The sequence below is a fragment of the Miniopterus natalensis genome, chromosome 18, assembly GCF_054644295.1.
Source record: "Miniopterus natalensis isolate mMinNat1 chromosome 18, mMinNat1.hap1, whole genome shotgun sequence".
NCBI classification, from domain to species: Eukaryota; Metazoa; Chordata; class Mammalia; order Chiroptera; family Miniopteridae; genus Miniopterus; species Miniopterus natalensis.
Window position 1 is genome coordinate 41,950,042 of NC_142098.1, and position 20,095 is coordinate 41,970,136.

The 20,095-nt window shown below is 45.5% G+C and overlaps 2 protein-coding genes across 4 annotated transcripts; both read left to right on the top strand.

Moving 5' to 3' along the window:
• Window positions 1-1,473: 1,473 nt before the first annotated feature.
• On the top strand, window positions 1,474-10,092 carry LOC107539402 (uncharacterized). Of its 3 annotated transcripts, none has more exons than XM_087826999.1 (3): window positions 1,474-1,499; window positions 4,644-4,767; window positions 6,052-10,092. In XM_087826999.1, the coding sequence occupies exons 2-3, from the start codon at window positions 4,647-4,649 to the stop codon at window positions 7,875-7,877; spliced, it is 1,947 nt and encodes a 648-aa protein (XP_087683125.1). In that variant the 5' UTR covers window positions 1,474-1,499; window positions 4,644-4,646; the 3' UTR covers window positions 7,878-10,092. The 3 variants fall into 3 exon arrangements, with proteins under 3 accessions (XP_087683125.1, XP_016071370.2, XP_016071369.2); XM_016215883.2 differs by lacking the exon at window positions 1,474-1,499 and adding an exon at window positions 5,622-5,857 and having other exon boundaries at window positions 4,696-4,767; XM_016215884.2 differs by lacking the exon at window positions 1,474-1,499 and having other exon boundaries at window positions 4,651-4,763.
• LOC107539406 (uncharacterized) lies at window positions 8,669-20,095 on the top strand. Its single transcript, XM_016215894.2, is given in 4 exon segments — window positions 8,669-8,690; window positions 13,453-13,625; window positions 13,951-14,035; window positions 15,265-20,095. Coding segments are annotated over 4 exon segments (2,235 nt in total). The 3' UTR covers window positions 17,220-20,095.

Consider the following 20,095-nt stretch of genomic DNA (forward strand, 5'->3'; position numbering starts at 1 on the left):
CTACATATTACAAGTGGACATATATTCTCATTCAAACACAAAATGCAGCCACTCCTGTTACTGGAAAGAGGACCTGACCCTGAATGGGTCTGCCTCAGGGCCGGCCGGTAGTGTATGGGTTCTTGGCGTTATGCAGGAAAACTTTCACAACACGGGTACAGATGACTATGAGGGAACATTTATTAAAGCTGGGGACAGTAAAAGAAGAAAGGGCTCAGCATAGAAGAAGCAACAGAAGAGCCTAGGCTGGGCTCACCTGGCTTTTGGGGAAGTCCAAAGGAAGCCGGGGGTCAGGTTCAGAGGACGAGCCTGTGAGGAGCTGCCTCTGCCAGTTGCTGCCCTGGCTGTAGGTCTTGCGGGATCACTTAGAGTTTAGGAGATGCGCGCGGCTGCGGGAAGAAGACGGGTTAGAAAATGGCCGAGGGGGTGGTGCTCCCCAGGGGGAGAGCTCGCAAAGTGCTTTGTCCTGAGGCTTTTAATTCTCTCTGCAAGGCGGGAATCTTAGGGGAGGGTCTCATAGAATATTCATCGGCTTTCCAGGTGTGAGCTTGCAGGCCTCGCTGGGCCTGGAGCTGAGCTACAACTGAGGCCTAGGTGTTATCTTCAGGGAGGAGACCCTCAGGGGCCTAAACCGCAGGACCTGGGGGAGGACAGGTTACCCGGGGAGGAGGCTCTGGCTTTCCCAGGGTCGCCCCTTGCTGGGCCCCGGGCTCCTGCCCTGCTGAGCTTCTGTACCCGGCGCACCTAACAAACCATTTACTCCCACGCGCCCTTGGCTTGGGGCAGACAGGGCTGAGGAGGGGTCTGCAGAGGCTGTTGGACAGTCCGCCTCGGTTTCCCTGTCCCACGGGCCTGTCTCAATGACTGAAGGGACCCGCCTCTGAGCTCACCCAAAATGTCAACAAAAAACTAATCAGCTGCAGACAACACCCCACAACCCTGCCCACCTCCCTCGAAACCTAAAATTATCTCTTCAGCCATGGGGGTGGGGGCGTAGAACCCGCTACCTGGGCGGAAAAGGGAAGCCGCCCGGACAAACCGACCCGCTCAGCCGGCGGCCGCAGCACCTCCGCTCTCAGAGGTCGGCGCCTGGGACGCCGGCGGCCCTCGCGGGGGGAGGGGACTACATTACCCAGAGGGCAGTGCGCCCAACGGCGGCCGGCTGAGCCAATGAAAGCCCAGGGAAAGGACGTTTCTGCGCGGCGCCCGGGGTCAGGGCGGGACTTCCGGGTCCTCCTCGTGGCGGTCATTTTGGCCTCCCCGGAGGGTCGGTGCACCCGGTCTGAGCTCCGAGCTCCAGGGCGCCAGGTCGGGTCCGAGGAAGCGCCGGAGGAGTCGTCCCGCGGCGCAGGGGCGGGTCCGAGGCTTCTGGAGCCGCAACCGGCCGGGATCGGGGCCTCCGAGCGTCTCAGACTTCGCTCCGCCCTCAGAGACCAATGGCGGCGGCGGCGGCGGCGGCGGCGGCGGCGGCGGCGGCTGCGCTGAGGCGCCCGGGCGAGGTGAGCGCGCGCCCCGGGCCTCCCCGCCTCCCCCGCCAACCTGCCGCCGGGGCGGGCGCCCGCCTCGTCCCGCAGCCCAGGCCCGGCTTGCGGGCCGCGAGGGCTCGTGGGCGACACGCGGTGACGGGCGGGCGAGGGAGGCGGGCGGAGGGGCGGCCGAGCCGGAGGTCGCGGGGCCCGCCCTGGGCTGTGACTCGAGGCGGGGTCCTGCGCGGGAGCCAGGCCGCGCCGGGCTGCGAGCGACGGAGGGTCGGTGTCGGGGGCTGGGCTCTGAAGTTTCCCAGAACTGCTCGGAGGAGGAGACCCGGGGAGAGGGTGGCGGCTGGGACCGGGAGGCGCAGCCCTGTGACATGAGGGCCGCGCCGGGTCCGTCCTGAGCCCCGAGGTCGCGCCGTCACCGCGGGTCACCCGGCCCGGGGCTGGGCACAGGCGGGGCAGCTGAGCCCACGGGCCCCGCGGTGGTTGCCGGGCTCCCGACAGGCCGCTGTTTTCACAGGTTCCTGCACCTGCGGGTCGCTTAGGGGCGCTGGGTTGTGGGGCGTGTTTCAGGGCCTTTCGGACACCCCTGTGGTCTGTGCCGTGGGACTCGCCCAGCCCCTGGCCGTAGGGACCTTGAGCAGACACCAAGCCTAGGTCCAGAGTCCAGGTCCAGGGTTATAGGAAGTGGCCCCTGTTTTTGGCAGCCAGTGGAATGAGATGTGGGAGGGCCTCCAGGGATAGGGGCCAGAATGTGCAGAAGCTTGGAGGGGAGGCTGAGCCGGTGCAGGGACCTGCAGGTGTCCTTCCTTCCTTATGGGAACTGGGAACAGTGGGACAGCGGTCAGGTCTAGAGCAGCTTCGTGACAAGCTGGTGTCTGTTCTGCAGGTTATGGGAGCAGTGGAGGCTGGTGTTCTGACCCAGGTCTCATTAGATTCCCTGTGGCTACAGAGTCCAGTACAGTGTGGGTGTGATTGATGTGGTGGAAAGACCTGGGGGGAAGCTACTGCCATAGCCTGGGTGAGTGTGATGGTGAAGGGCCCATGATGGTGGCTTTGGAAGTGGGAGAAGCAGCTGGATTTTGGGTTGGTATTTTAGGTGTGGCCACCTGGATTTTGTTGTTGTTGTTTTAAAATATTGTTTATTAATTTTAGAGAAAGAGGAAGGGAGCAACCCGGCATGGGCACCACCTGGATTTTCTAATTTGGAGGTTGAGAGAGAAAGAGCTAGGAGTCAGGGATGACATGAAAATTTGGTTTTAGTGGCTGGAGGAATGGAAGCACCATCCACTGAGATGGGGAAATCCATAGTAGTAAGAGTAATTTTCATTGAGGATATTGGGAGTTTTATTTTTGGCCTGTTAAGGGTATGAGATGTTTCAGAGAGCTGTTCATGGCTTCTGGAACTTTGAGGAGGAGTTCAGGATGGAGACTTCTCCAAAAAATAGTGTAGAGTGTATGGACCAGGGAGGAGCTATACATCACTTAAATATGGGAAATCATGTCAGTAAGAATGGTTGTAGTAGTTCAGGAAGTGTATGGTGGTCCTGATGACTGGGTTTCCTTTTGGGACCCCTGGTTGTGGTTAGTGGGTGTTACAACACAGGTTAGAGATAGAAATGGTCATGTAGAGGGTGGGGGAGGGACTATGGTTTGGCAAGTGGCCAAGGTCGTCTAGGGATGAGTGGACATGAGATGGATGGGAGGCTGAAGAGTAATTCACACAAGATGAGACTGGGGCTGGTTCATATTCATTGCTCTAAACACTCACCAGGAATTTGTTGTCACCCTTGGTGTAGCCTGGGGTCTTGAAGTTAGTCTGACAGAGAAGCTTAGTAGCATAAGCGGTCATCTGGGAGACTCAGTGGACATGGGGTAGAGGGCCTCTTGAATTAGGCCTTGAGTGAGGTTGAGGTGGACAGAGGAAGGCTGTGATGGGTGAAGGGACATCAAGTGCAGCACCAGTGGAGGAGGGCTGTGGATATCTGAGATCTGATGTGGTCCTCTGTAGGTGAGGTTGAAACAAGGAACAGTCAGGGAGGGAGGCCTTCATGGCAGGACTCAAGGTTGCCTCTATGAGTGTGGACCATCAGAGTGTGAGTTGTAATTGATCCTTTTTGAAATTGCCAAGCATTCTCTCAACCACATATGCTGAGTAATGAGTAGAGAGGCCAGGAGATGACTATGTTGCAGGGCAGGAGGAGGCCTGGGCTGCATAAGTTCAGTCGTGAGAGAGATGTGGTAGGAAGAATGATGTGTATTTGCAGAGGGAGTATGAATTCATGGCCACAGGGCCGTGGCTTTGACATAAGAGTGAATGAAGGGTGATCCCATGTCTGGTGGTGACTGGAGGAAACAATGTGTTGAACCCTAGGGTACTTGCCTGAAAAGAGGGCGTTTCTGGTGCTACATGCCTGGTCCAGTTGGCACATGTCATTTATGTGCCAACCTGCTTATTTTTGTTGAGAGCTGATCCACTGTTCAGTAGGATCTATATGAGATAGCAGACATCAGTAACAACTGGGCTTGAAAATCTCCACCTGTGTGGGGAAGAGAGAAGGAAAAGAAGGGGATAGATTAAGGAGGTGCTGAAATTAGAATCCTGGGAAAGATATCATGGAACAAATTGTCCTGGTCATGGCATGTTTGTGTTAACTTTGAAGTTGTTCTAGGAAAGTTGTTGTGTGAGAGGTATGATTCAAAGAACTAAGTGCAGAGAGTAGTGTAAACTGATGGCCTCAGTGCTCTGTGATAGTGTTTCTAAGGAATAATGGTGATGCCATGTTTTTTAAGTCTTGGAGGGACAGTGTGTGGGACTACAGGGGAATTTCCTGGCAAGACAAATGCCTAATTCACATCCTCTCTATGGCCGAGTTCTCTCCCTACTCTATGTTTGTGACACCCATTGTGTTAACAAGAGGCAGTATGGCCTACATGCCATGCCCAGAGCAAAGGTACCATCTATCTGCCCATCTGCCTATTATTGTGAGAAGACAAGGTATCAATAGGAATTTAGGAGAGAATGACTTAAATGGGACGGAGGCCTGGTATCTTCTCTCACGTGGGCAATAGAGAGAGGAAATGGATGTAGAAGATAGGGGGGGTACCACATGGTTAAAAATCTAGGAGAGAACCTGATCATTAACTGTACTGTCCTCATTATGACAGGAAATGAACCTTGAGGATGTGGCCATCGTCTTCTCCCAGGAGGAGTGGGGGCTCCTTGATGAGGCTCAGAGACTTCTGTACTGCGATGTGATGCTGGAAATATGTGCACTTGTAGCATCTGTAGGTAAGACCTTCACGTTTCTCCTTTTATTCTGAGGTGATGTCCTGCCTTCCCTTTTTTATCCAGAAGTAGCTTTGTCCCACAACCAGACCATGGGTCTACTAATTGCCCCCACTTTCTTGTCATATATGTTGTGGCTGCCAGTGATGAGCTGTGTGCAGTGCCCTGAGCCATGACACCCTGAGCAACCCTAACACTTATTGCCTCAAAAAGTACAGGAAGTATCTGGGAGTCACGAGTCTTGCAGACAGTGCAGTGCATCCCACCTCTTTACCCTCTGCCTTGTAGAGTGACTATGTTCAGATCCATGCCTTCCAGTTCTGCCCCTTCCTCTAGCTAATGGTTGTTTTTGACTTCCTTTGCCAGGTCATGGTCATTACTTATACGAACCGTGGAGTGTACTTGTTACCTTCAGTTGTTTGTAATGTTGTTTTCCCTGATTGCTAATGCTTGCTGAATTGCTCTTATCCAGTGTTGGCTGCTCACCTCTGTTGTCTTTCATTAAGACTCGGATCATTCAGGTTCTGAGTAATTGTGCAATAGAAGGTGCAAGGAGAACCCTGATTTTTTCACAGGGTGAACATGATAAAATGGTCCCAGAGGAGGCCTGGCCCTGGTGAGTTGCAGCTGGGGAAGAGGATGACATAAGGGCTGTGTTCAGATCATGCCAGGATGCTACCTTGTGTCCATAGTGGTTTGGTGCCAGTGCCACTGGCCATACCTAATTTCTACCTTTTCTTTCCTATCCTGGACACTTTGTTGACTTATCATTTTATCTATGACTGCCTGGCTTCTGGCTATCTTCCCCTCTGTGGCCTCCGTGCATCACCTGTTATTCTGCACTGCTCCCTCTGCAGTATTCTCCAACATTGACCTGCGCTTTTGTTATGAGGTGTGCATACATCCTTAAGTAGTTCGCGGACACCAACTACTCATTTATTGAATTTTACTGGTGGAAATCATAACCAACCTTCTGCACAGCTTGCCCATGTCACCAGCAGACAAGCCTTGATGAACACTGTTAGCAGAAGAATGAGCTGGAGATCCTACTTCTCTCCTATGTGATGCATGCCATCTTTGTGTCCTTTTACTGGTGAGGTCTCCCCTATTTTGTAATCTTCAGAGACCTAGTATTGCACAGCAGCCCCTTATTCAACCTGCATCCAGGTCTCTCATTTTCAAACACTCCCATGAAAGCAACGTATTATGTCTGACAAACCTTTGTAACGGGACTTGCCTCTTCCACCAATGTCAACATCCATTTCCTCAGCATTTCTCTGCTTTCAGGTTGTTGGGATAAATCGGAAGATGAGGAGGCCCTTTGTGAGCAGATCGTATCTGTAGAAGGAGAGTCACAGGTCAGGGTGTCTATGACAGCTCCAGCAACCCAGAAGACTCATTCCTGTGAGCAGTGTGTCTTAGTCTTGAAAGCTATTTTCCACCTGACAGAGTTCCAAGCAACAAACCTTGAGCAGAATGCATTCTTCAATGATGCATGTGTGAGAGACTTCGGTTTCAGTGCAAACCTTCACCAGCAACAGAGTGATGCCATTGCAGAGGAGCCCTGGATAGGAGATATGGACAGGGCTTCATTTGTGACCAGCAGCAGCTTTTATGTATCAGGGGCACCTTTCACCAATAGGGACATTCAGGAGGACTTTCCAGCCATATCAGGCCTTCTCCAGCACCAGGCCACTCTTAACACTAAGGACCCACACAGTGACAGTGAGAGTGGTCAGATTGTTAACAGTGGAAAAAGTCATCATGAGTGGGGTGAATATGAAAGAGCTGCCTTCCACAACCAGAAACTTCTTCAACATCAGAGTGTCTATTCTGGAGAAGGCCTTTTTGAGTGTAGCAAATGTGGGAAAGCCTCTATACAAATGTTTAACCTCATTCTACCTAGGAGAGTTCACACAGGAGAAAAACAGTCCTATGAGTGCAGTATTTGTGGGAAATCCTTTAACCGTGAGTTTTTCCTCATTCGACATCAGAGTGTTCACACTGGAGAAAAGCCCTATCAGTGCAGTGTTTGTGGGAAATGCTTCAGCTGCAAATATATTCTCATTCAACATCAAAGCATTCACAATGAAGAAAAGCCTTATGAATGCAGTTTCTGTAAGAAATGCTTTAGCTACAAATTTAATCTCATGAGACACCAGAAAATTCATACTGGTGAAAATCCTTATGCATGTACTGATTGCGGAAAGTCTTTCAGCCACAGCTCTGCCCTCATTCGACACAAAAGAGTTCACACTGGAGAAAAGCCATATGAGTGTAGTGATTGTGGAAAGTCCTTCAGCAACAGCTCTGCCCTCATTCAGCACCAGAGAGTTCACACTGGAGAAAAGCCGTATCATTGTAGTGTTTGTGGAAAGTCCTTCAGACAAAGCTCTGCCCTCATTTATCACCAGAAAGTTCATGCTGGAGAAAAGCCGTATGAGTGTGGTGATTGTGGGAAATGCTTTAGGTACAAATACATACTCATTCAACATCAGAGAGTTCACACTGGAGAAAAGCGGTTTGAATGCAGTGTTTGTGGGAAACGCTTTATCTATAACTTCAACCTCATTAAACACCAGAGAATTCATACTGGTGAAAAGCCGTATGTGTGTAGTGATTGTGGGAAGTCCTTTAGAAGAAGCTCTTCCCTCATTCAGCACAAAAGTGTTCACAGTGAAGAAAGACCTTATGAGTGTAATGAATGTGGGAAATCTTTTACCCGTGCATCTAACCTCCTTAGACACTGGAGAGTTCACACGGGAGAAAGGCCCTATGAGTGTAGTGATTGTGGGAAGTCCTTCAGCCACAGCTCTGCCCTCATTCAACACAAAAGAGTTCACACTGGAGAAAGACCTTATGAGTGTAATGAATGCGGAAAATCTTTTACTCGCACGTCTAACCTCCTTAGACACTGGAGAGTTCACACTGGAGAAAGGCCCTATGAGTGTAGTTACTGTGAGAAGTCCTTCAGCCACAGCTCTGCCCTCATTCAACACAAAAGAGTTCACACTGGAGAAAGACCTTATGAGTGTAATGAATGCGGAAAATCTTTTACTCGCACATCTAACCTCCTTAGACACCGGAGACTTCACACTGGGGAAAACCCTTAAATGTGTAGGAAATGCTTTATTTCCTCACTCAGTATAACAACACTGGATGAGACTCTTTGAGACCCATTTACCTGAATTTAAATCTGTATTAGTCGAACATACAATGTGCTGGAATCCTCATGAGCTTGAGGTACAAAGGAGGTATTAAGGAGGTGCATTGCACTTTCTAACCTGTCCAGATTGATATCACTGCTAGTTTTTGTGGCTGAGACCATTTCACCTCTACCACCTGGCTCCACCTGCACAGTGTGCGTCAATCACAACCCCTGCATGCTCAGGGAAGCTGACCCCTGTGTTCTCACTTTTGCTTGAGGAAATTATGAATACACAGAACTCTTGGTGCGATCTTCATTCCTTTCTTTCTACTAGGTAATGGACCTGACCCAGTTTGGTCCAGAGGACCCATCCTCAGCTAAGAAGGACTACCTTTTTTATGGACATTGTTCTCACATTATGTTGTGGGGAATTTTTCCAGGTACTCATTCACCAACCTGGGAACCGTTGTACACTGCTCTGGATTATGGATATTTTCGTGAAGGTCTTTGTGCTTTTGTATCTTAATTTTGCTGGTTGTATTCACTGCGTGAGATCATTTGAAATAAGAATGGTGATCTGTCAGCTTATAGAGGTGAACAGATTTTGTGGGGATCCCAAACTTTCTGTGTTTCAGAAGGGATATAATGATAGCAGAAAAATGCTCTTTATTCAATGTTGGCTTATTTTGCATTGCTGCCCAAGGCCTTGAAAGAAAGACTACATGACTTTTTGTTTCTAATATACATTCTAGTTCCATGATTATTGGGGAGGTGAGAGGTAACTCTGAAGAGGAGGCGTTTTTCACGCTTCTGTGAACAATATGAATTTTATTCCCTTTTTTATAGTATACATTACATAATTCTACCAATCCTGAGGTACTGCAAAGGAGCCATGTGCCATGGTGTATGAAATTTCATAGGCTGGTGTCATTTAAGACTCTGAGGGTTAGGTAGGACCACAGTTGGGACAGAAGCACTGTATTAATAGTGAGTGGAAGACACTGCAATGAATTAGATGAAAGGTGCCTCTTCTGAAAGTTCTTCCACAAATGTTCCAGGGCCTGTGGCTTGTGTGATCTGTGGTTACAGACATTCTCATGACCGTTAGAGCTGTTTCTAACAGCTTTGTGGCTTTCCCTAGGCTCTCTTGAGGTTTTCACCTCAAGGCCATTGCTCTACAGACAAGCAAACAAAGCTAGAAAGGATGGTCCTATAGTCATTCCCAGGATGTGTCTTTTGTGACCCAGTCAGCATTCCTGTAGTTCTTATTGTTTGCCAATATTTGCTGCCATTGAGGCAAGGCTGCCCCTTCCAGAACATGAGAAGAGAGATGGTAGAGTACATATAGGCTTGCCAACCTGATTTTCTTAGTAAACAGGGATTATTTAGGTCTTAATTGGAACTGGTTTTTAAAGCTTTATTCATTTGTATATGTATAATTGATGTGCAACAAAGTGCACTTATCTAAAGTGTACTATTTGATGAGTTATGATATACAGATAAGCTATGAAACCACACATGAAATGGACTTATCTGTCACTCATATACAGGGTAGGAATGTAGGTTTAAAGTAGTAAGTACATGGGCCATATAGTTTATTCTTGTATTATTATTTATTAATTATTTTATTATTTTCCATATGAAGAACTGTAAACCTACTTTTGGTCCACCCTGTATTTACCTCCTGCCCTTTTATAATCTCTATTGATTTATGTTTATTTACAGTAGATTAGTTCATATTTTCTGTAATCTTATAGGCATCATAAGGTGTATAGTCTTGAAAAAACTGGTTTCCTTCATGCTGCAGTTATTTTAAGATTCAACAATAATGCTGATGTGAATATTTAATTCTTTTTACTGCTTTGTAGTAATCTGTACTATAAATAACCACTTTGTTTATCCATTGATCTGCCTATGGTTAGGATTATTTCCAGGTTTGGGGTATTAAAAATAAAGCTGCTATGAATATGTGCATTCAGTTCTTTATATTCATGGATGTTGTATTTCTCAAATTGTTACAGTGTAGATATATGTTTAAATTTTAAGAAATGTGGAACTATGATCTAAAATGGTCGTTCCCTTTGCCTTCCCACCAACCCACAGTATGTGAAATTTCCAGTTCTGCAACTTTGCGAACCCTGCATATGGTTACTTTTTAAAAATATTATCCTTGGATATCAGTGTAGTGGTGACTTGTTTTTGTTTAATTCCACTTCCCTATGAATTCATGATGGTGGTCATTTAATGCATTTATTTATGCATTCTTTATCTCTTGGTAAAATGTCTTATGCCTATTTTCTTTTTATGAGTTTATTATTTTAATTAATGGGATGATAGTGCCACATCAGACATGTGTTGGGATTTCACTCATTCCTCAATGACCCAAATGACTTCTTTGTTCTATGGAACAGTTGTTTTTTAATACTGGAATCAATTTTTCCCCTCAAATTCTTGTTCTATGTACAATTTACTTATTTAGTTATTTATTTACTAAAGAAACACAGGTTTTTTTTTTTAATCCTCACCTGAGAATATTTTTCCCATTGATTTTCAGAGAGAGAGAGAAATATGGATGTGAGAGAGACACTTCAATTGGTTGCCTCTCGCACTCACTTCAACCAGGGCTGGGGATCGAGCCTACAACTGAGGTACGTGCCCTTGGCCAGACTTGAACCTGGGACCCTTCAGTCCACAGGCTGACTAAACACTGAGCCAAACCGACTAGGTCTCCTATGTACTATATAGTTTTTATTTTATTAAAATGTCTTTATTGATTTCAGAAAGAGGAAGGGAGAGAGAGAAACATCAATGATGGGAGAGTCATTGATCAGCTGCCTCCTGCATGTCCCCCACTGGGGATTGAGCCCACAACCCAGGCGTTTGCCCTGACTAAGAATCGAACTGCGATCTCCTGGATCATAGGTCAATGCTCAACCCTTGAGCCACACCTGGCCAGGCTCCTATGTACAGGCCTGTGTTGTGGATTTTGATTCAGGCAGCCCAGAGATCCCAGTAAAGGTGTTACCTGATAGCCCCCTCAATCAGAGGAAGAGGGCTTTCCCCACCTCAATACTTGTCATGCTCTTAGGAATGAATTCAAACTAGTGACCCCAGAAAATAATTATGTTGTGTTAAAGTGAATTTATTTTAAAAATTAAAGCATGCACATTTATTAAAGAAGCAATGCAAGCAAGTCCATACATCTGGGTTATGAAGCGCAGATGAGCTCTCAGCTAATGTGAACAGGGAGTGTGGTGGGAGGTTTCTGCCTTATATACCCTCGTGTCTATAGGGTTTTTTTTCTCTGCTAGATATCCTGGTACAGATTCTGGTCTCCCCTTTTCTCTGTTATGAGAAGCACCTGGTGATTAAATCCTGAGCCTGCTGGCTTTTCTGTTTAAACAGTGGGATGAGATAAGACTACTCTTGCCTACTCCTCCCTGCTGTTTTTTTTTCTTTTAATACTCACTTGAGGATATTTTTTCCATTGCTTTTCTGAGAGAGTGGAAGGGAGGACGAGAGAAAAAAACATCAGTGTGTGAGAGACACATCAATTGGTTGCCTCCTGCACCCACCCCTGCCGCAGCTGGGGATCGAGCCTGCAACCAAGGTATGTGCCCTTGGCCTGAATTGAACCTGGGACCCTTCAGTCTGCACGCCAATGCCCCAGCCACTGAACCAAACCAGCCTGGGCCCTCCCTGTTTCAACAGCTCCAATGATTTACTCTTAAGTCTCTAGTTAGTGAGGACTTGAAAGGATTTCTTCTCCTCTCCCCCTTTCCTTCACTCTGCATTCTTTTGTGAGGGGAGGTTTTAACCCTTTGTTCTTGAGATGTAGTCCTGCAACAAGCAGCCTGCAAAGTTTTGGGGCTTTGTTTAATTTTCTGCCTTAGTTTCCCTGTTCCACTTGTCCCACAATTTTCCTAGCTTTTCATTGTCCTCTAACCGTTTGATCCCCATTTGAGGAGTGTACCAACAGCAACCGATGGATGTTTTCTTTCTCAGGTTGATGTTTCTCTCTCTCCCTCTCTAAGCATGTCCTAGGGTGAGGGTTAAAGAAAGAAAAGAAAAAATGATTCAAAATTGCAGCACAGAATAGTAGGAAAAAATTGTGAATATATGACTGAAGTCCTTGCATAGAAAATAAGGAAAAGAACTGGCAACATATTTGAGCAGAATCTTCATTAAAGAACGTACGGTTATTAGGTTTCCAAGAGTTTTGACATTATTCATCATGAAATTGTAAGCTAAAGCTTCAGTGAGAAAGCACCACAAGTCCATTAGATTGGAGCAGGTTAAAAGGGGTCATAGCCCTCCCTGGGCAGCTCAGCTGATTAGAGCCCTGCCACAACACACCACGGTCGTGGGTTTGACACCCAGTCGGGGCATGTACAAGAACCAACCAGTGAGTGCATAGATGGGGGGAAAGCAAATTGATGTCTCTTTTTTTCTTTTCACTCTAAAATCAATAAATATAAATTTTTAAAAAGTGAATCACAATAACAAGATTAGGCTCAGTCTAACTCAGGCTTCAGTGTCTCCTGATAAAAATTACCTGAGGTCTTAAGTCTATTCCCCCCTCCACTGGTGTTTTCTTAGCTATTTATACTACTCTCTTTGAATAACTACATAATACTTATTAATAGCACTCTTTAAATTGCATTTCACAAATTTCTTCTGACATCAGTTTCTCATGCACAAGAGTCTCAGCCGTCACCAGAGAAATAATAATCGCTTCCTTGCAAGACGAAATGAGTTGATGGTGTTTGGATGCTCCCTTTGCACATGTGCTCTGCCTGAGAACACTGTAGTCTCTACCTCATACCCAAACAATTTGATAAGATGCCCTTTGAGAAATATGTAAGATTCCTAAAAGAATTGAAAATATCTTAGAATATTGAGTAGGAACTACTAAATGGTAAACAACATTGTATGGATTGCACACCTTCACTGAGGATAGAGGCAAGAGAGATGTTATCTGTGGGAACCAGAGGCGAAGATAACTCCTTTTCTTCCTACTTCATGGCAGCTTAAATCTCTCCTTAGCTTCCAGGTCATGGCCCAGACTGAATGTACAGATTTACAAAACCCACTATTGCTTCGGACTCCATGCATTTTAATTGGCAGAAAATAGTTAATACATTCCAGCTAAGAAGTGATGCATTTTGTGTCTGAATGAGAATATATGTCCACTTGGGTTTGTATCCTTTGGGAATAATTGAAATAATGCTTTCCAACTCAGGGATCATTCTGAGATTCATGGAGTCTTAAATAATCTCCAAACAAGTGGTCAGTTGCAGAAAACCCTCCCCGAAGAATGCAAACAATCTCCGAAACCTGAAGTTGTCCTTTCCAAGCACCACACCCACCTGGTGGAACTCTAAGGACCTGTGTGTGGATGAGGAAGCTACATTACCAAGTGGTGGCGGGGCTGAACCAAAAAAAGCCTCAGGGGCATTTCTGTGCCTGTGAATCATGTTAGGGAGGAACTTTCCAGGTCATCATCCTTGCAGTCTTTTTGACCTCTGGTTTGTTCACAGAGTCAGAGGCTGCAGAGCACCTGTGGTTCACAGAAGAGCCCTCCCCGCTGTGCAGAGGCAGGTCCAAGGCTGGGCAAGCCAGAAATGGCCCCTTTTGGCATCTCTATGCTTCGCAGGCTCAACTGAGTCCACTGTATCCCAGGGCATCAGCCCAGCAGAGTCACAAGGCTGAGGTAAGTGCTGGTCCCCGGGGCTCTCACTGCCTCATCCCCTCACCCCTAAACACTACAGCTTCTGGTGCAAGTGCTTTACACCGCCTAGAGCCAAGACACCAGCATTTAGGACAAGGAGACAGTGGTGCCTGACACACAGGGTGACATGGGTGGGAGAAGGTGACAGGCTAAGGAGCCACCTTGTGAATCTGTGCAGGGTACACTGAGCCAGGAGGATGGGGGTATGATGAACTTGGAATCCTGGGAGACAAGCTGATCATGAAATAAACTGTTCCCATTATGACAGGATATGAATTTTGAGGATGTGGCCATCATCTTTTCCCAGGTGGAGTGGGGACTCCTTGATGAGGCTCAGAGACTTCTGTACTGTGATGTGATGCTGGGAATCTTTTCACTTGTAGCATCTGTAGGTAAGACTCAAATTTCTTTTAGTGCCCTGAGGTAATGTCTTGCCTTCCCTTTTTTCTCCTGAGGTAGTTTTGTCTGCCCTATAGCCAGACCATAGGCTCTCCTAATTTTTCACACTTTCTTGTCATCTGTTCTGTGGCTGCCAGGATTGAGCTGTGTGGTGTGCTCTGAGACATGGACTTCCTGAATATCACTAACACTTGTTGCCTCAAAAAGTGCAGGAAGTGTCTGGAATTCAGGAGATTTGCAGTTATGGCTTCCAGTTCTGCCCCCTTCTCTTAGCTATTGGTTCTTTGTGACTGCCTGTGCCAGGTCATGGTCATTACTCACATGAACTGTGGACTGTACTTGTAAGATCTACCTTCAGGTGTTTCTAATATTGTTTTCCCTGAATACTAATATATGCTGAGTTGCTCTCAGCCACTGCTGGCCCCTTACCTCTGTTGTCTTACATTAATACACGGACCATTCAGGTTCTGAGTAATTGTACAATAGAGGGTGCACAGAGAACCCTGGTTTACTCACGGAGTGGACATGACAAAATGGTCTTAGAGGAGGCCTGGCCCTGGAGAGAGGCAACTGGGAAATGGTATGATGTAAGGGCTGTTTTCTGATCATACCAGGAACCTGTTCATGTCTAATAGTGCTTTGGTGCAGGTGCTACTGGCCACATTTCATTTCAACCTTTTTTTCCATATTGACCCTTTACTCACTTGTTATTTCATCTGTGACTTCCTGCCTCCTGCCTCCTGGCTACCTTCACCTTTGTGGCATCCATGCATCAACTGTTCCACTGCTCTCCTCCGTCTGCATGTTTTCCAACATTGACTTGTGCATATGTTGTGAGGTTTGCATACGTCCTTAAGTAGCTGTAAAACACCAGCTACTCAATTTTACTGTGGAAAAAAGAATACCAACCTTCTGTACAATTTGCCCATGTCACCAGCAGACAAGCCCTGCTTAATGCTGTTAGTAGGTGAATAGTTGCACATCCTGCTTCTCTTCCATGAGGTGCATGCAATCTATGTGTTTTTTCTAGTGAGGTCTTTTCTATTGTGTTATGTTCAGAGGCCCAGAACTACACAGCAGTATTTTCTTCAACCTGACTCCAGGTCCCTTACTTTTAGATAATCCCATGAAACCTGCGTATTATGTCTGATACACCTTTGTAATGGACTAGACCTTTCCACCAATGTCAATATCCTTTTTTTCAGCATTTCTTTGTTTTCAGGTTGTTGGCATAAATCGGAAAATGAGAAGGCCCTTTCTGAGCAGAGTGTATCTGTAGAAGGAGAGTCACAGGTCAGGGCTTCTAAGACAGCTCCAGCAACCCAGAAGACCCTTCTCTGTGAGTGGTGCATCTCTGTCCTGAAAGTTATTTTTTATCTGACTCAGTTCCAAGGAGCATACCTTGAACAGAAATGGTTCTTCAGAGACACACGTGTGAGAGCCTTCTGTTTCAGTGCAAGCCTTCACCAGCAACCTACAGATGTTAGTGGAGAGAAGCCCTGGAAAGGAGATATGGACAGGGCCTCATTTGTGACCCAGTGCATCTTGTACATATCAGGGGCATCTTCCACCTGTAGGGAGGTTTGGGAGGACTTCTCCATCATCTCAGGCCTTCTCCAGCACCAGGCCACTCTTCACAGTGAGGAGCCATACAGTGGCAATGATAGTGAGTAGGCTTCTCACAGTAGAAAAATTCATCAGGAGTGGGATGAATGTGAAAAAGCTGCCGGCAAAAACAAGAAACATGTTCATCGTCACAGTGTCTGCTCTGGAGAAAGGCATTATGAATGTAATAAATGTGGGAAAGTTTTTAGACAAATCTTTAACCTCATTCGGCATAGGAGAGAGCACACTGGAGAAAAGCCTTATAAGTGTAGTAATCCTGTGAAGTACTTCAGCGAAAACTCTGGGCTCATTGAACATCAGAGAGGGAACACTAGAGAAAAGCCATATGAGTGCAATGTTTCTACATCTGTACTCATTAATCACCATCGTTTTCATTCTGGAAAAAAGCTTTATGAGTGTACTGAATGTGGGAAATCTTTTAGCCACAAATCCCTTCTTCTTAATCACCAGAGAGTTCACACTGGAGAAAGACCTTATGAGGGTAGTGGATGTGGAAAATCTAGCCGGAAATCTCACATCCTGAGACATCAGAGAGATGATGTTAGAGAAAAGCCATGTGGGTTGTGTGATTGTGGAAAGTCTTTCAGCCAAAGCTATACCCCCATTAAACACCAAAGAGTTAACACTGGAAAAAGACTTTATGAGGGTAGTGGATGTGGAAAATGTTCTAGCTGCAACTCACACATCCTGAGACATCAGAGAGATGACAGAGAAAGGCCATATGGGTGTCGTGATTGTGGAAAGTCATTCAGCCAAAGCTCAACCCTCATTAAACACCAGAGAGTTCACATGGGAGAAAAGCCATATAAGTGTAGTGTTTGTGGTAAGTCTTTCAGCCAAAGCTGTGCCCTCATTCAACACCATAGAGTTCACACAGGAGAAATGCCATATGAGTGTACTGAATGTGGAAAAACCTTTAGACAACGCTGGCACCTTATTCAACATTGTCGAATTCATTCTGGAGAAAAGCCCTATGTGTGTGGTGAATGTGGGAAATCCTTTAGCGATACCTCTAGCTTCATTCAACACCAGAGAATTCATACTGGAGAAAAGCCGTATAAATGTAGTGATTGTGGAAAGTCCTTCAGCCAAAGCTCTGCTCTCATTCAACACCAGAGAGTTCACACTGGAGAAAAGCCATATGAGTGTAGTGATTGTGGGAAATTTTTTAGACATCCCTCCCACGTTATTCAACACTGTCAAGTACATTCTGGAGAAAAGCCTTATGAGTGTGGTGAATGTGGGAAACCCTTTACCGATAAATCTAACCTTATTCAACACCAGAGAGTTCACACTGGAGAAAAGCCTTATGAGTGTAGTGAATGTGGGAAATGTTTCAGTCGCAAATTTACCCTTATTCTACATCAGAAAATTCACACTGGAGAAAAGCCATATGAGTCTAGTGATTGTGGGAAGTCCTTCAGCAAAAGCTCTGCCCTCATTCAACACAAAAGAGTTCACACTGGAGAAAGACCTTATGAGTGTAATGAATGTGGAAGATCTTTTACTTGTACATCTAACCTCCTTAGACACCAGAGAGTTCACACTTGAGAAAGGCTTTAAATATTTAGGGATTATTTTATTTTCTCACTCAGTATATCAACACTGAAAGAGACTCTTTAAATTCACACATTTATGTGAATTCAAACCTCTTTTACTGGAACATACACTGTGTTAGTTTCTTCATAAGTTTCAGGTACAAACAAGGCTCTAATAAGGAGCTGCATTACACTTTCTAACCTTCCCAGGGCTATTACCAAATTGATGTCACTGCCAGTTTTTGTGCTAAGCCATATTACCACTCTCTCGTGGCTCATCTGCACCATGTGGCCCAGTCACAACCCCTGTGTGCTCAGGCATGCTGCCCTCTGTGTTCTTTCTTTTTCTTGGGAAAATTATAAATATTCTGAGTTTTGGGCAGGATTCTCATTCCTTTTCCTGTGACTAGAAAGTGGACTTAACCCAATATTGTTCCAGAGGACCCATCCTGAGCTAGGAAACACTACCTTTTTATGAATATTATTGTTCTCACATTATTATGTGATAAAGTTTTCCAGGTTCACCAACCTGCAAACTGCCCACTATACCCTGTTCTGGTTTATGATATTTTTGTAAAGGTCTTTTTGCTTTTTGCCTTTAATATTATTGGTTATATTCCCTATGCCAGGTGATTTGAAAACAAAATTGTGATCTCTCAACATGTAGAGGTGAACAGATTTTGTGGGGATCCCAAAGTTTATATATTTCAGAAGGCACAGAATGATGTCAATCACTCTTTGTGCAATACTGGCGTTTTTTGCATTGCTGCCCAAGGCCTTGAAAGAAAGACTGCATGATTTTATGTTCCTAATATGCATCCTGGTGCAATGATAATTGGGGGGGGAGGGGTCAGAGGTCTCCCTGAATAGGAGGCATTTGTTGTGCCTCTGTGAACTATGTGAATTATATATTACATAATTCTAACAATGTTAAGGGGACCTCCTCCCTAGGTTCTACAAAGGAGGTATGTGCCATGATGTATATGCCAAGATTACAAGTTCTCTTACTTGTCAGAAAGCAAAAACTATTTAATTAATGAATCCATAAATAATTGGAACAGCAAATCAATGCTTCTCAAATCAATAAAAAATAAAATATAATTTAGAAAGTTTGATTTAAGTGTAATTGACTTAAGTACTTTTTTTTGTTAATCCTCACCTGAGGATATTTTTTCCATTGATTTTTAGAGAGAGTGAAAGGGAGGGAGGGGGAACGGAGAGAGAGAGGGAAACATGGAAACACATCCATGGGAGAGAGACACATCAATTGGTTGCCTCCTGCATGAGCCTGACTGGGGCCAGGGGTTGAACCTGCAACTCCGGTATGTGGCCTTGACTGGGAATCAAACCCTGGACCCTTCAGTCTGCAGCCGACCCTGAGCAAAACCGGCTCGGGCTGCCCATTTCTTAGGTTGTTTTTTTCCTGTTGAGTTTTATCAGTTTTTAATACATTTTAGATATTAACCTTTTATTAGATATGTTATTGGCAAATATGTTCTTCCATTTAATGGGTTGCCTTTTCATTTTGTTTTCTTTGCTGTACAAAAACTTTTTAATTTGATTACTTCCATTTGTTTATATTTTTTATTTTCTTTGCCTTAGCAGATATATCTGAAAAAATATTGCTACAAGAAATATTCGAGATTTCACTGCCTGTTTTTTTCTAGGATTGTTAGGTTTTGATTCTAAAATGTGAGTCTTTAATCCATTTTGAGTTTATTCTGGTGTATGGTGTAAAAAGGTTGTCTAGTGTAGTATATTCTTACACATGCCACATGGTACAGGGAAAATCTCTTTTGAAAGACCTCTTTCTAATTATGGCTTGGTCTTTCTGGTGAGTAGCACCCATTCTGAAGTTATTCAGGAACCCACCCAGAGTTGCGTCACTTTCAAAACAAAGACAATAATACTACCCAGAAATTTCCAAAAGATTTAGAAACTCTATTTTAGTAACCAGGGTCAGTACCAATGATTACAACAAAAGATGCTCCAAGTGCTCTTACCAGGAACCTGCTCTGTGTCCAATAGTGTTTTGGTGCTAGTGCCGCTGGCCACACCTCATTTCTTTTTTTGATTTCAGAGAGAGGAAGGGAGAGGGGGAGATTGAGAGAGATAGAAATATCAATGATGAGAATCATTGATCAGCTGCCTCCTCCACGCCCCCTACTGGGCATATGCGCTGACCAGCAATTAAATCTCGATCTGGATCATAGGTCGATGCTCAACTGATGAGCCACGCCGGCTTGGCTGCCCACACCTCGTTTCTGTCTTTCCTATACTTGGCAGTTGGCTAACTTGTCATTTAATCTGACTTCCTGGTCCTTGCCACCTTCACCGTTGTGGTCTCCGTGCATCACCTATTCCTCTGCACTGCTCCTTCTTCAGTGTTCTCCAACATTGACGTGTGCATGTGTTAAGAAGTTTGCATATGCCCTTCAGTAGTCCTCAAACACCAGCTGCTTATTTACTCCATTTTATTGGGAAAAGAACATAACTGGGTTTCTGCACAACTTCCCCTTGTCACCAAGAGACAGCCCTGCTGAATGCTTTTAGCAGAAGAATGAGCTGGGTACCCTCCTCTCCTGTGTCACATGCCATCTTTGTGTCCTTTTACTGGTGGGATCTCCCCTCTCTTGAGATCTTCAGAGGCCCAGTACTGAGCATCAGCCACTTATTCCACGTGCTTCCATGTCCCTTGTTTTCAGACAATCTCATGAAACCAGTGTGTTAAGTCTGACACACCTCTGTAATGGGACTTGCTGATTCCATTATTGTCAATATCTACTTTCTCAGCATTTCTCTGCTTTTAGGTTGTTGGCATAAAATGCAAGATGAGCAGGCCTCTTGTGAACAGAGTGTATTTGGAAAACGGGAGTCACAGGTCAGGGC

Excerpts from the sequence above, each read along its gene's own strand:
- LOC107539402 (XM_087826999.1), top strand. The coding sequence starts at position 4,647 with ATGAACCTTGAGGATGTGGCCATCGTCTTCTCCCAGGAGGAGTGGGGG. Across the intron at positions 4,768-6,051 it reads TGCACTTGTAGCATCTGTAG|GTTGTTGGGATAAATCGGAA; the intron begins GTAAGACCTTCA and ends CTCTGCTTTCAG.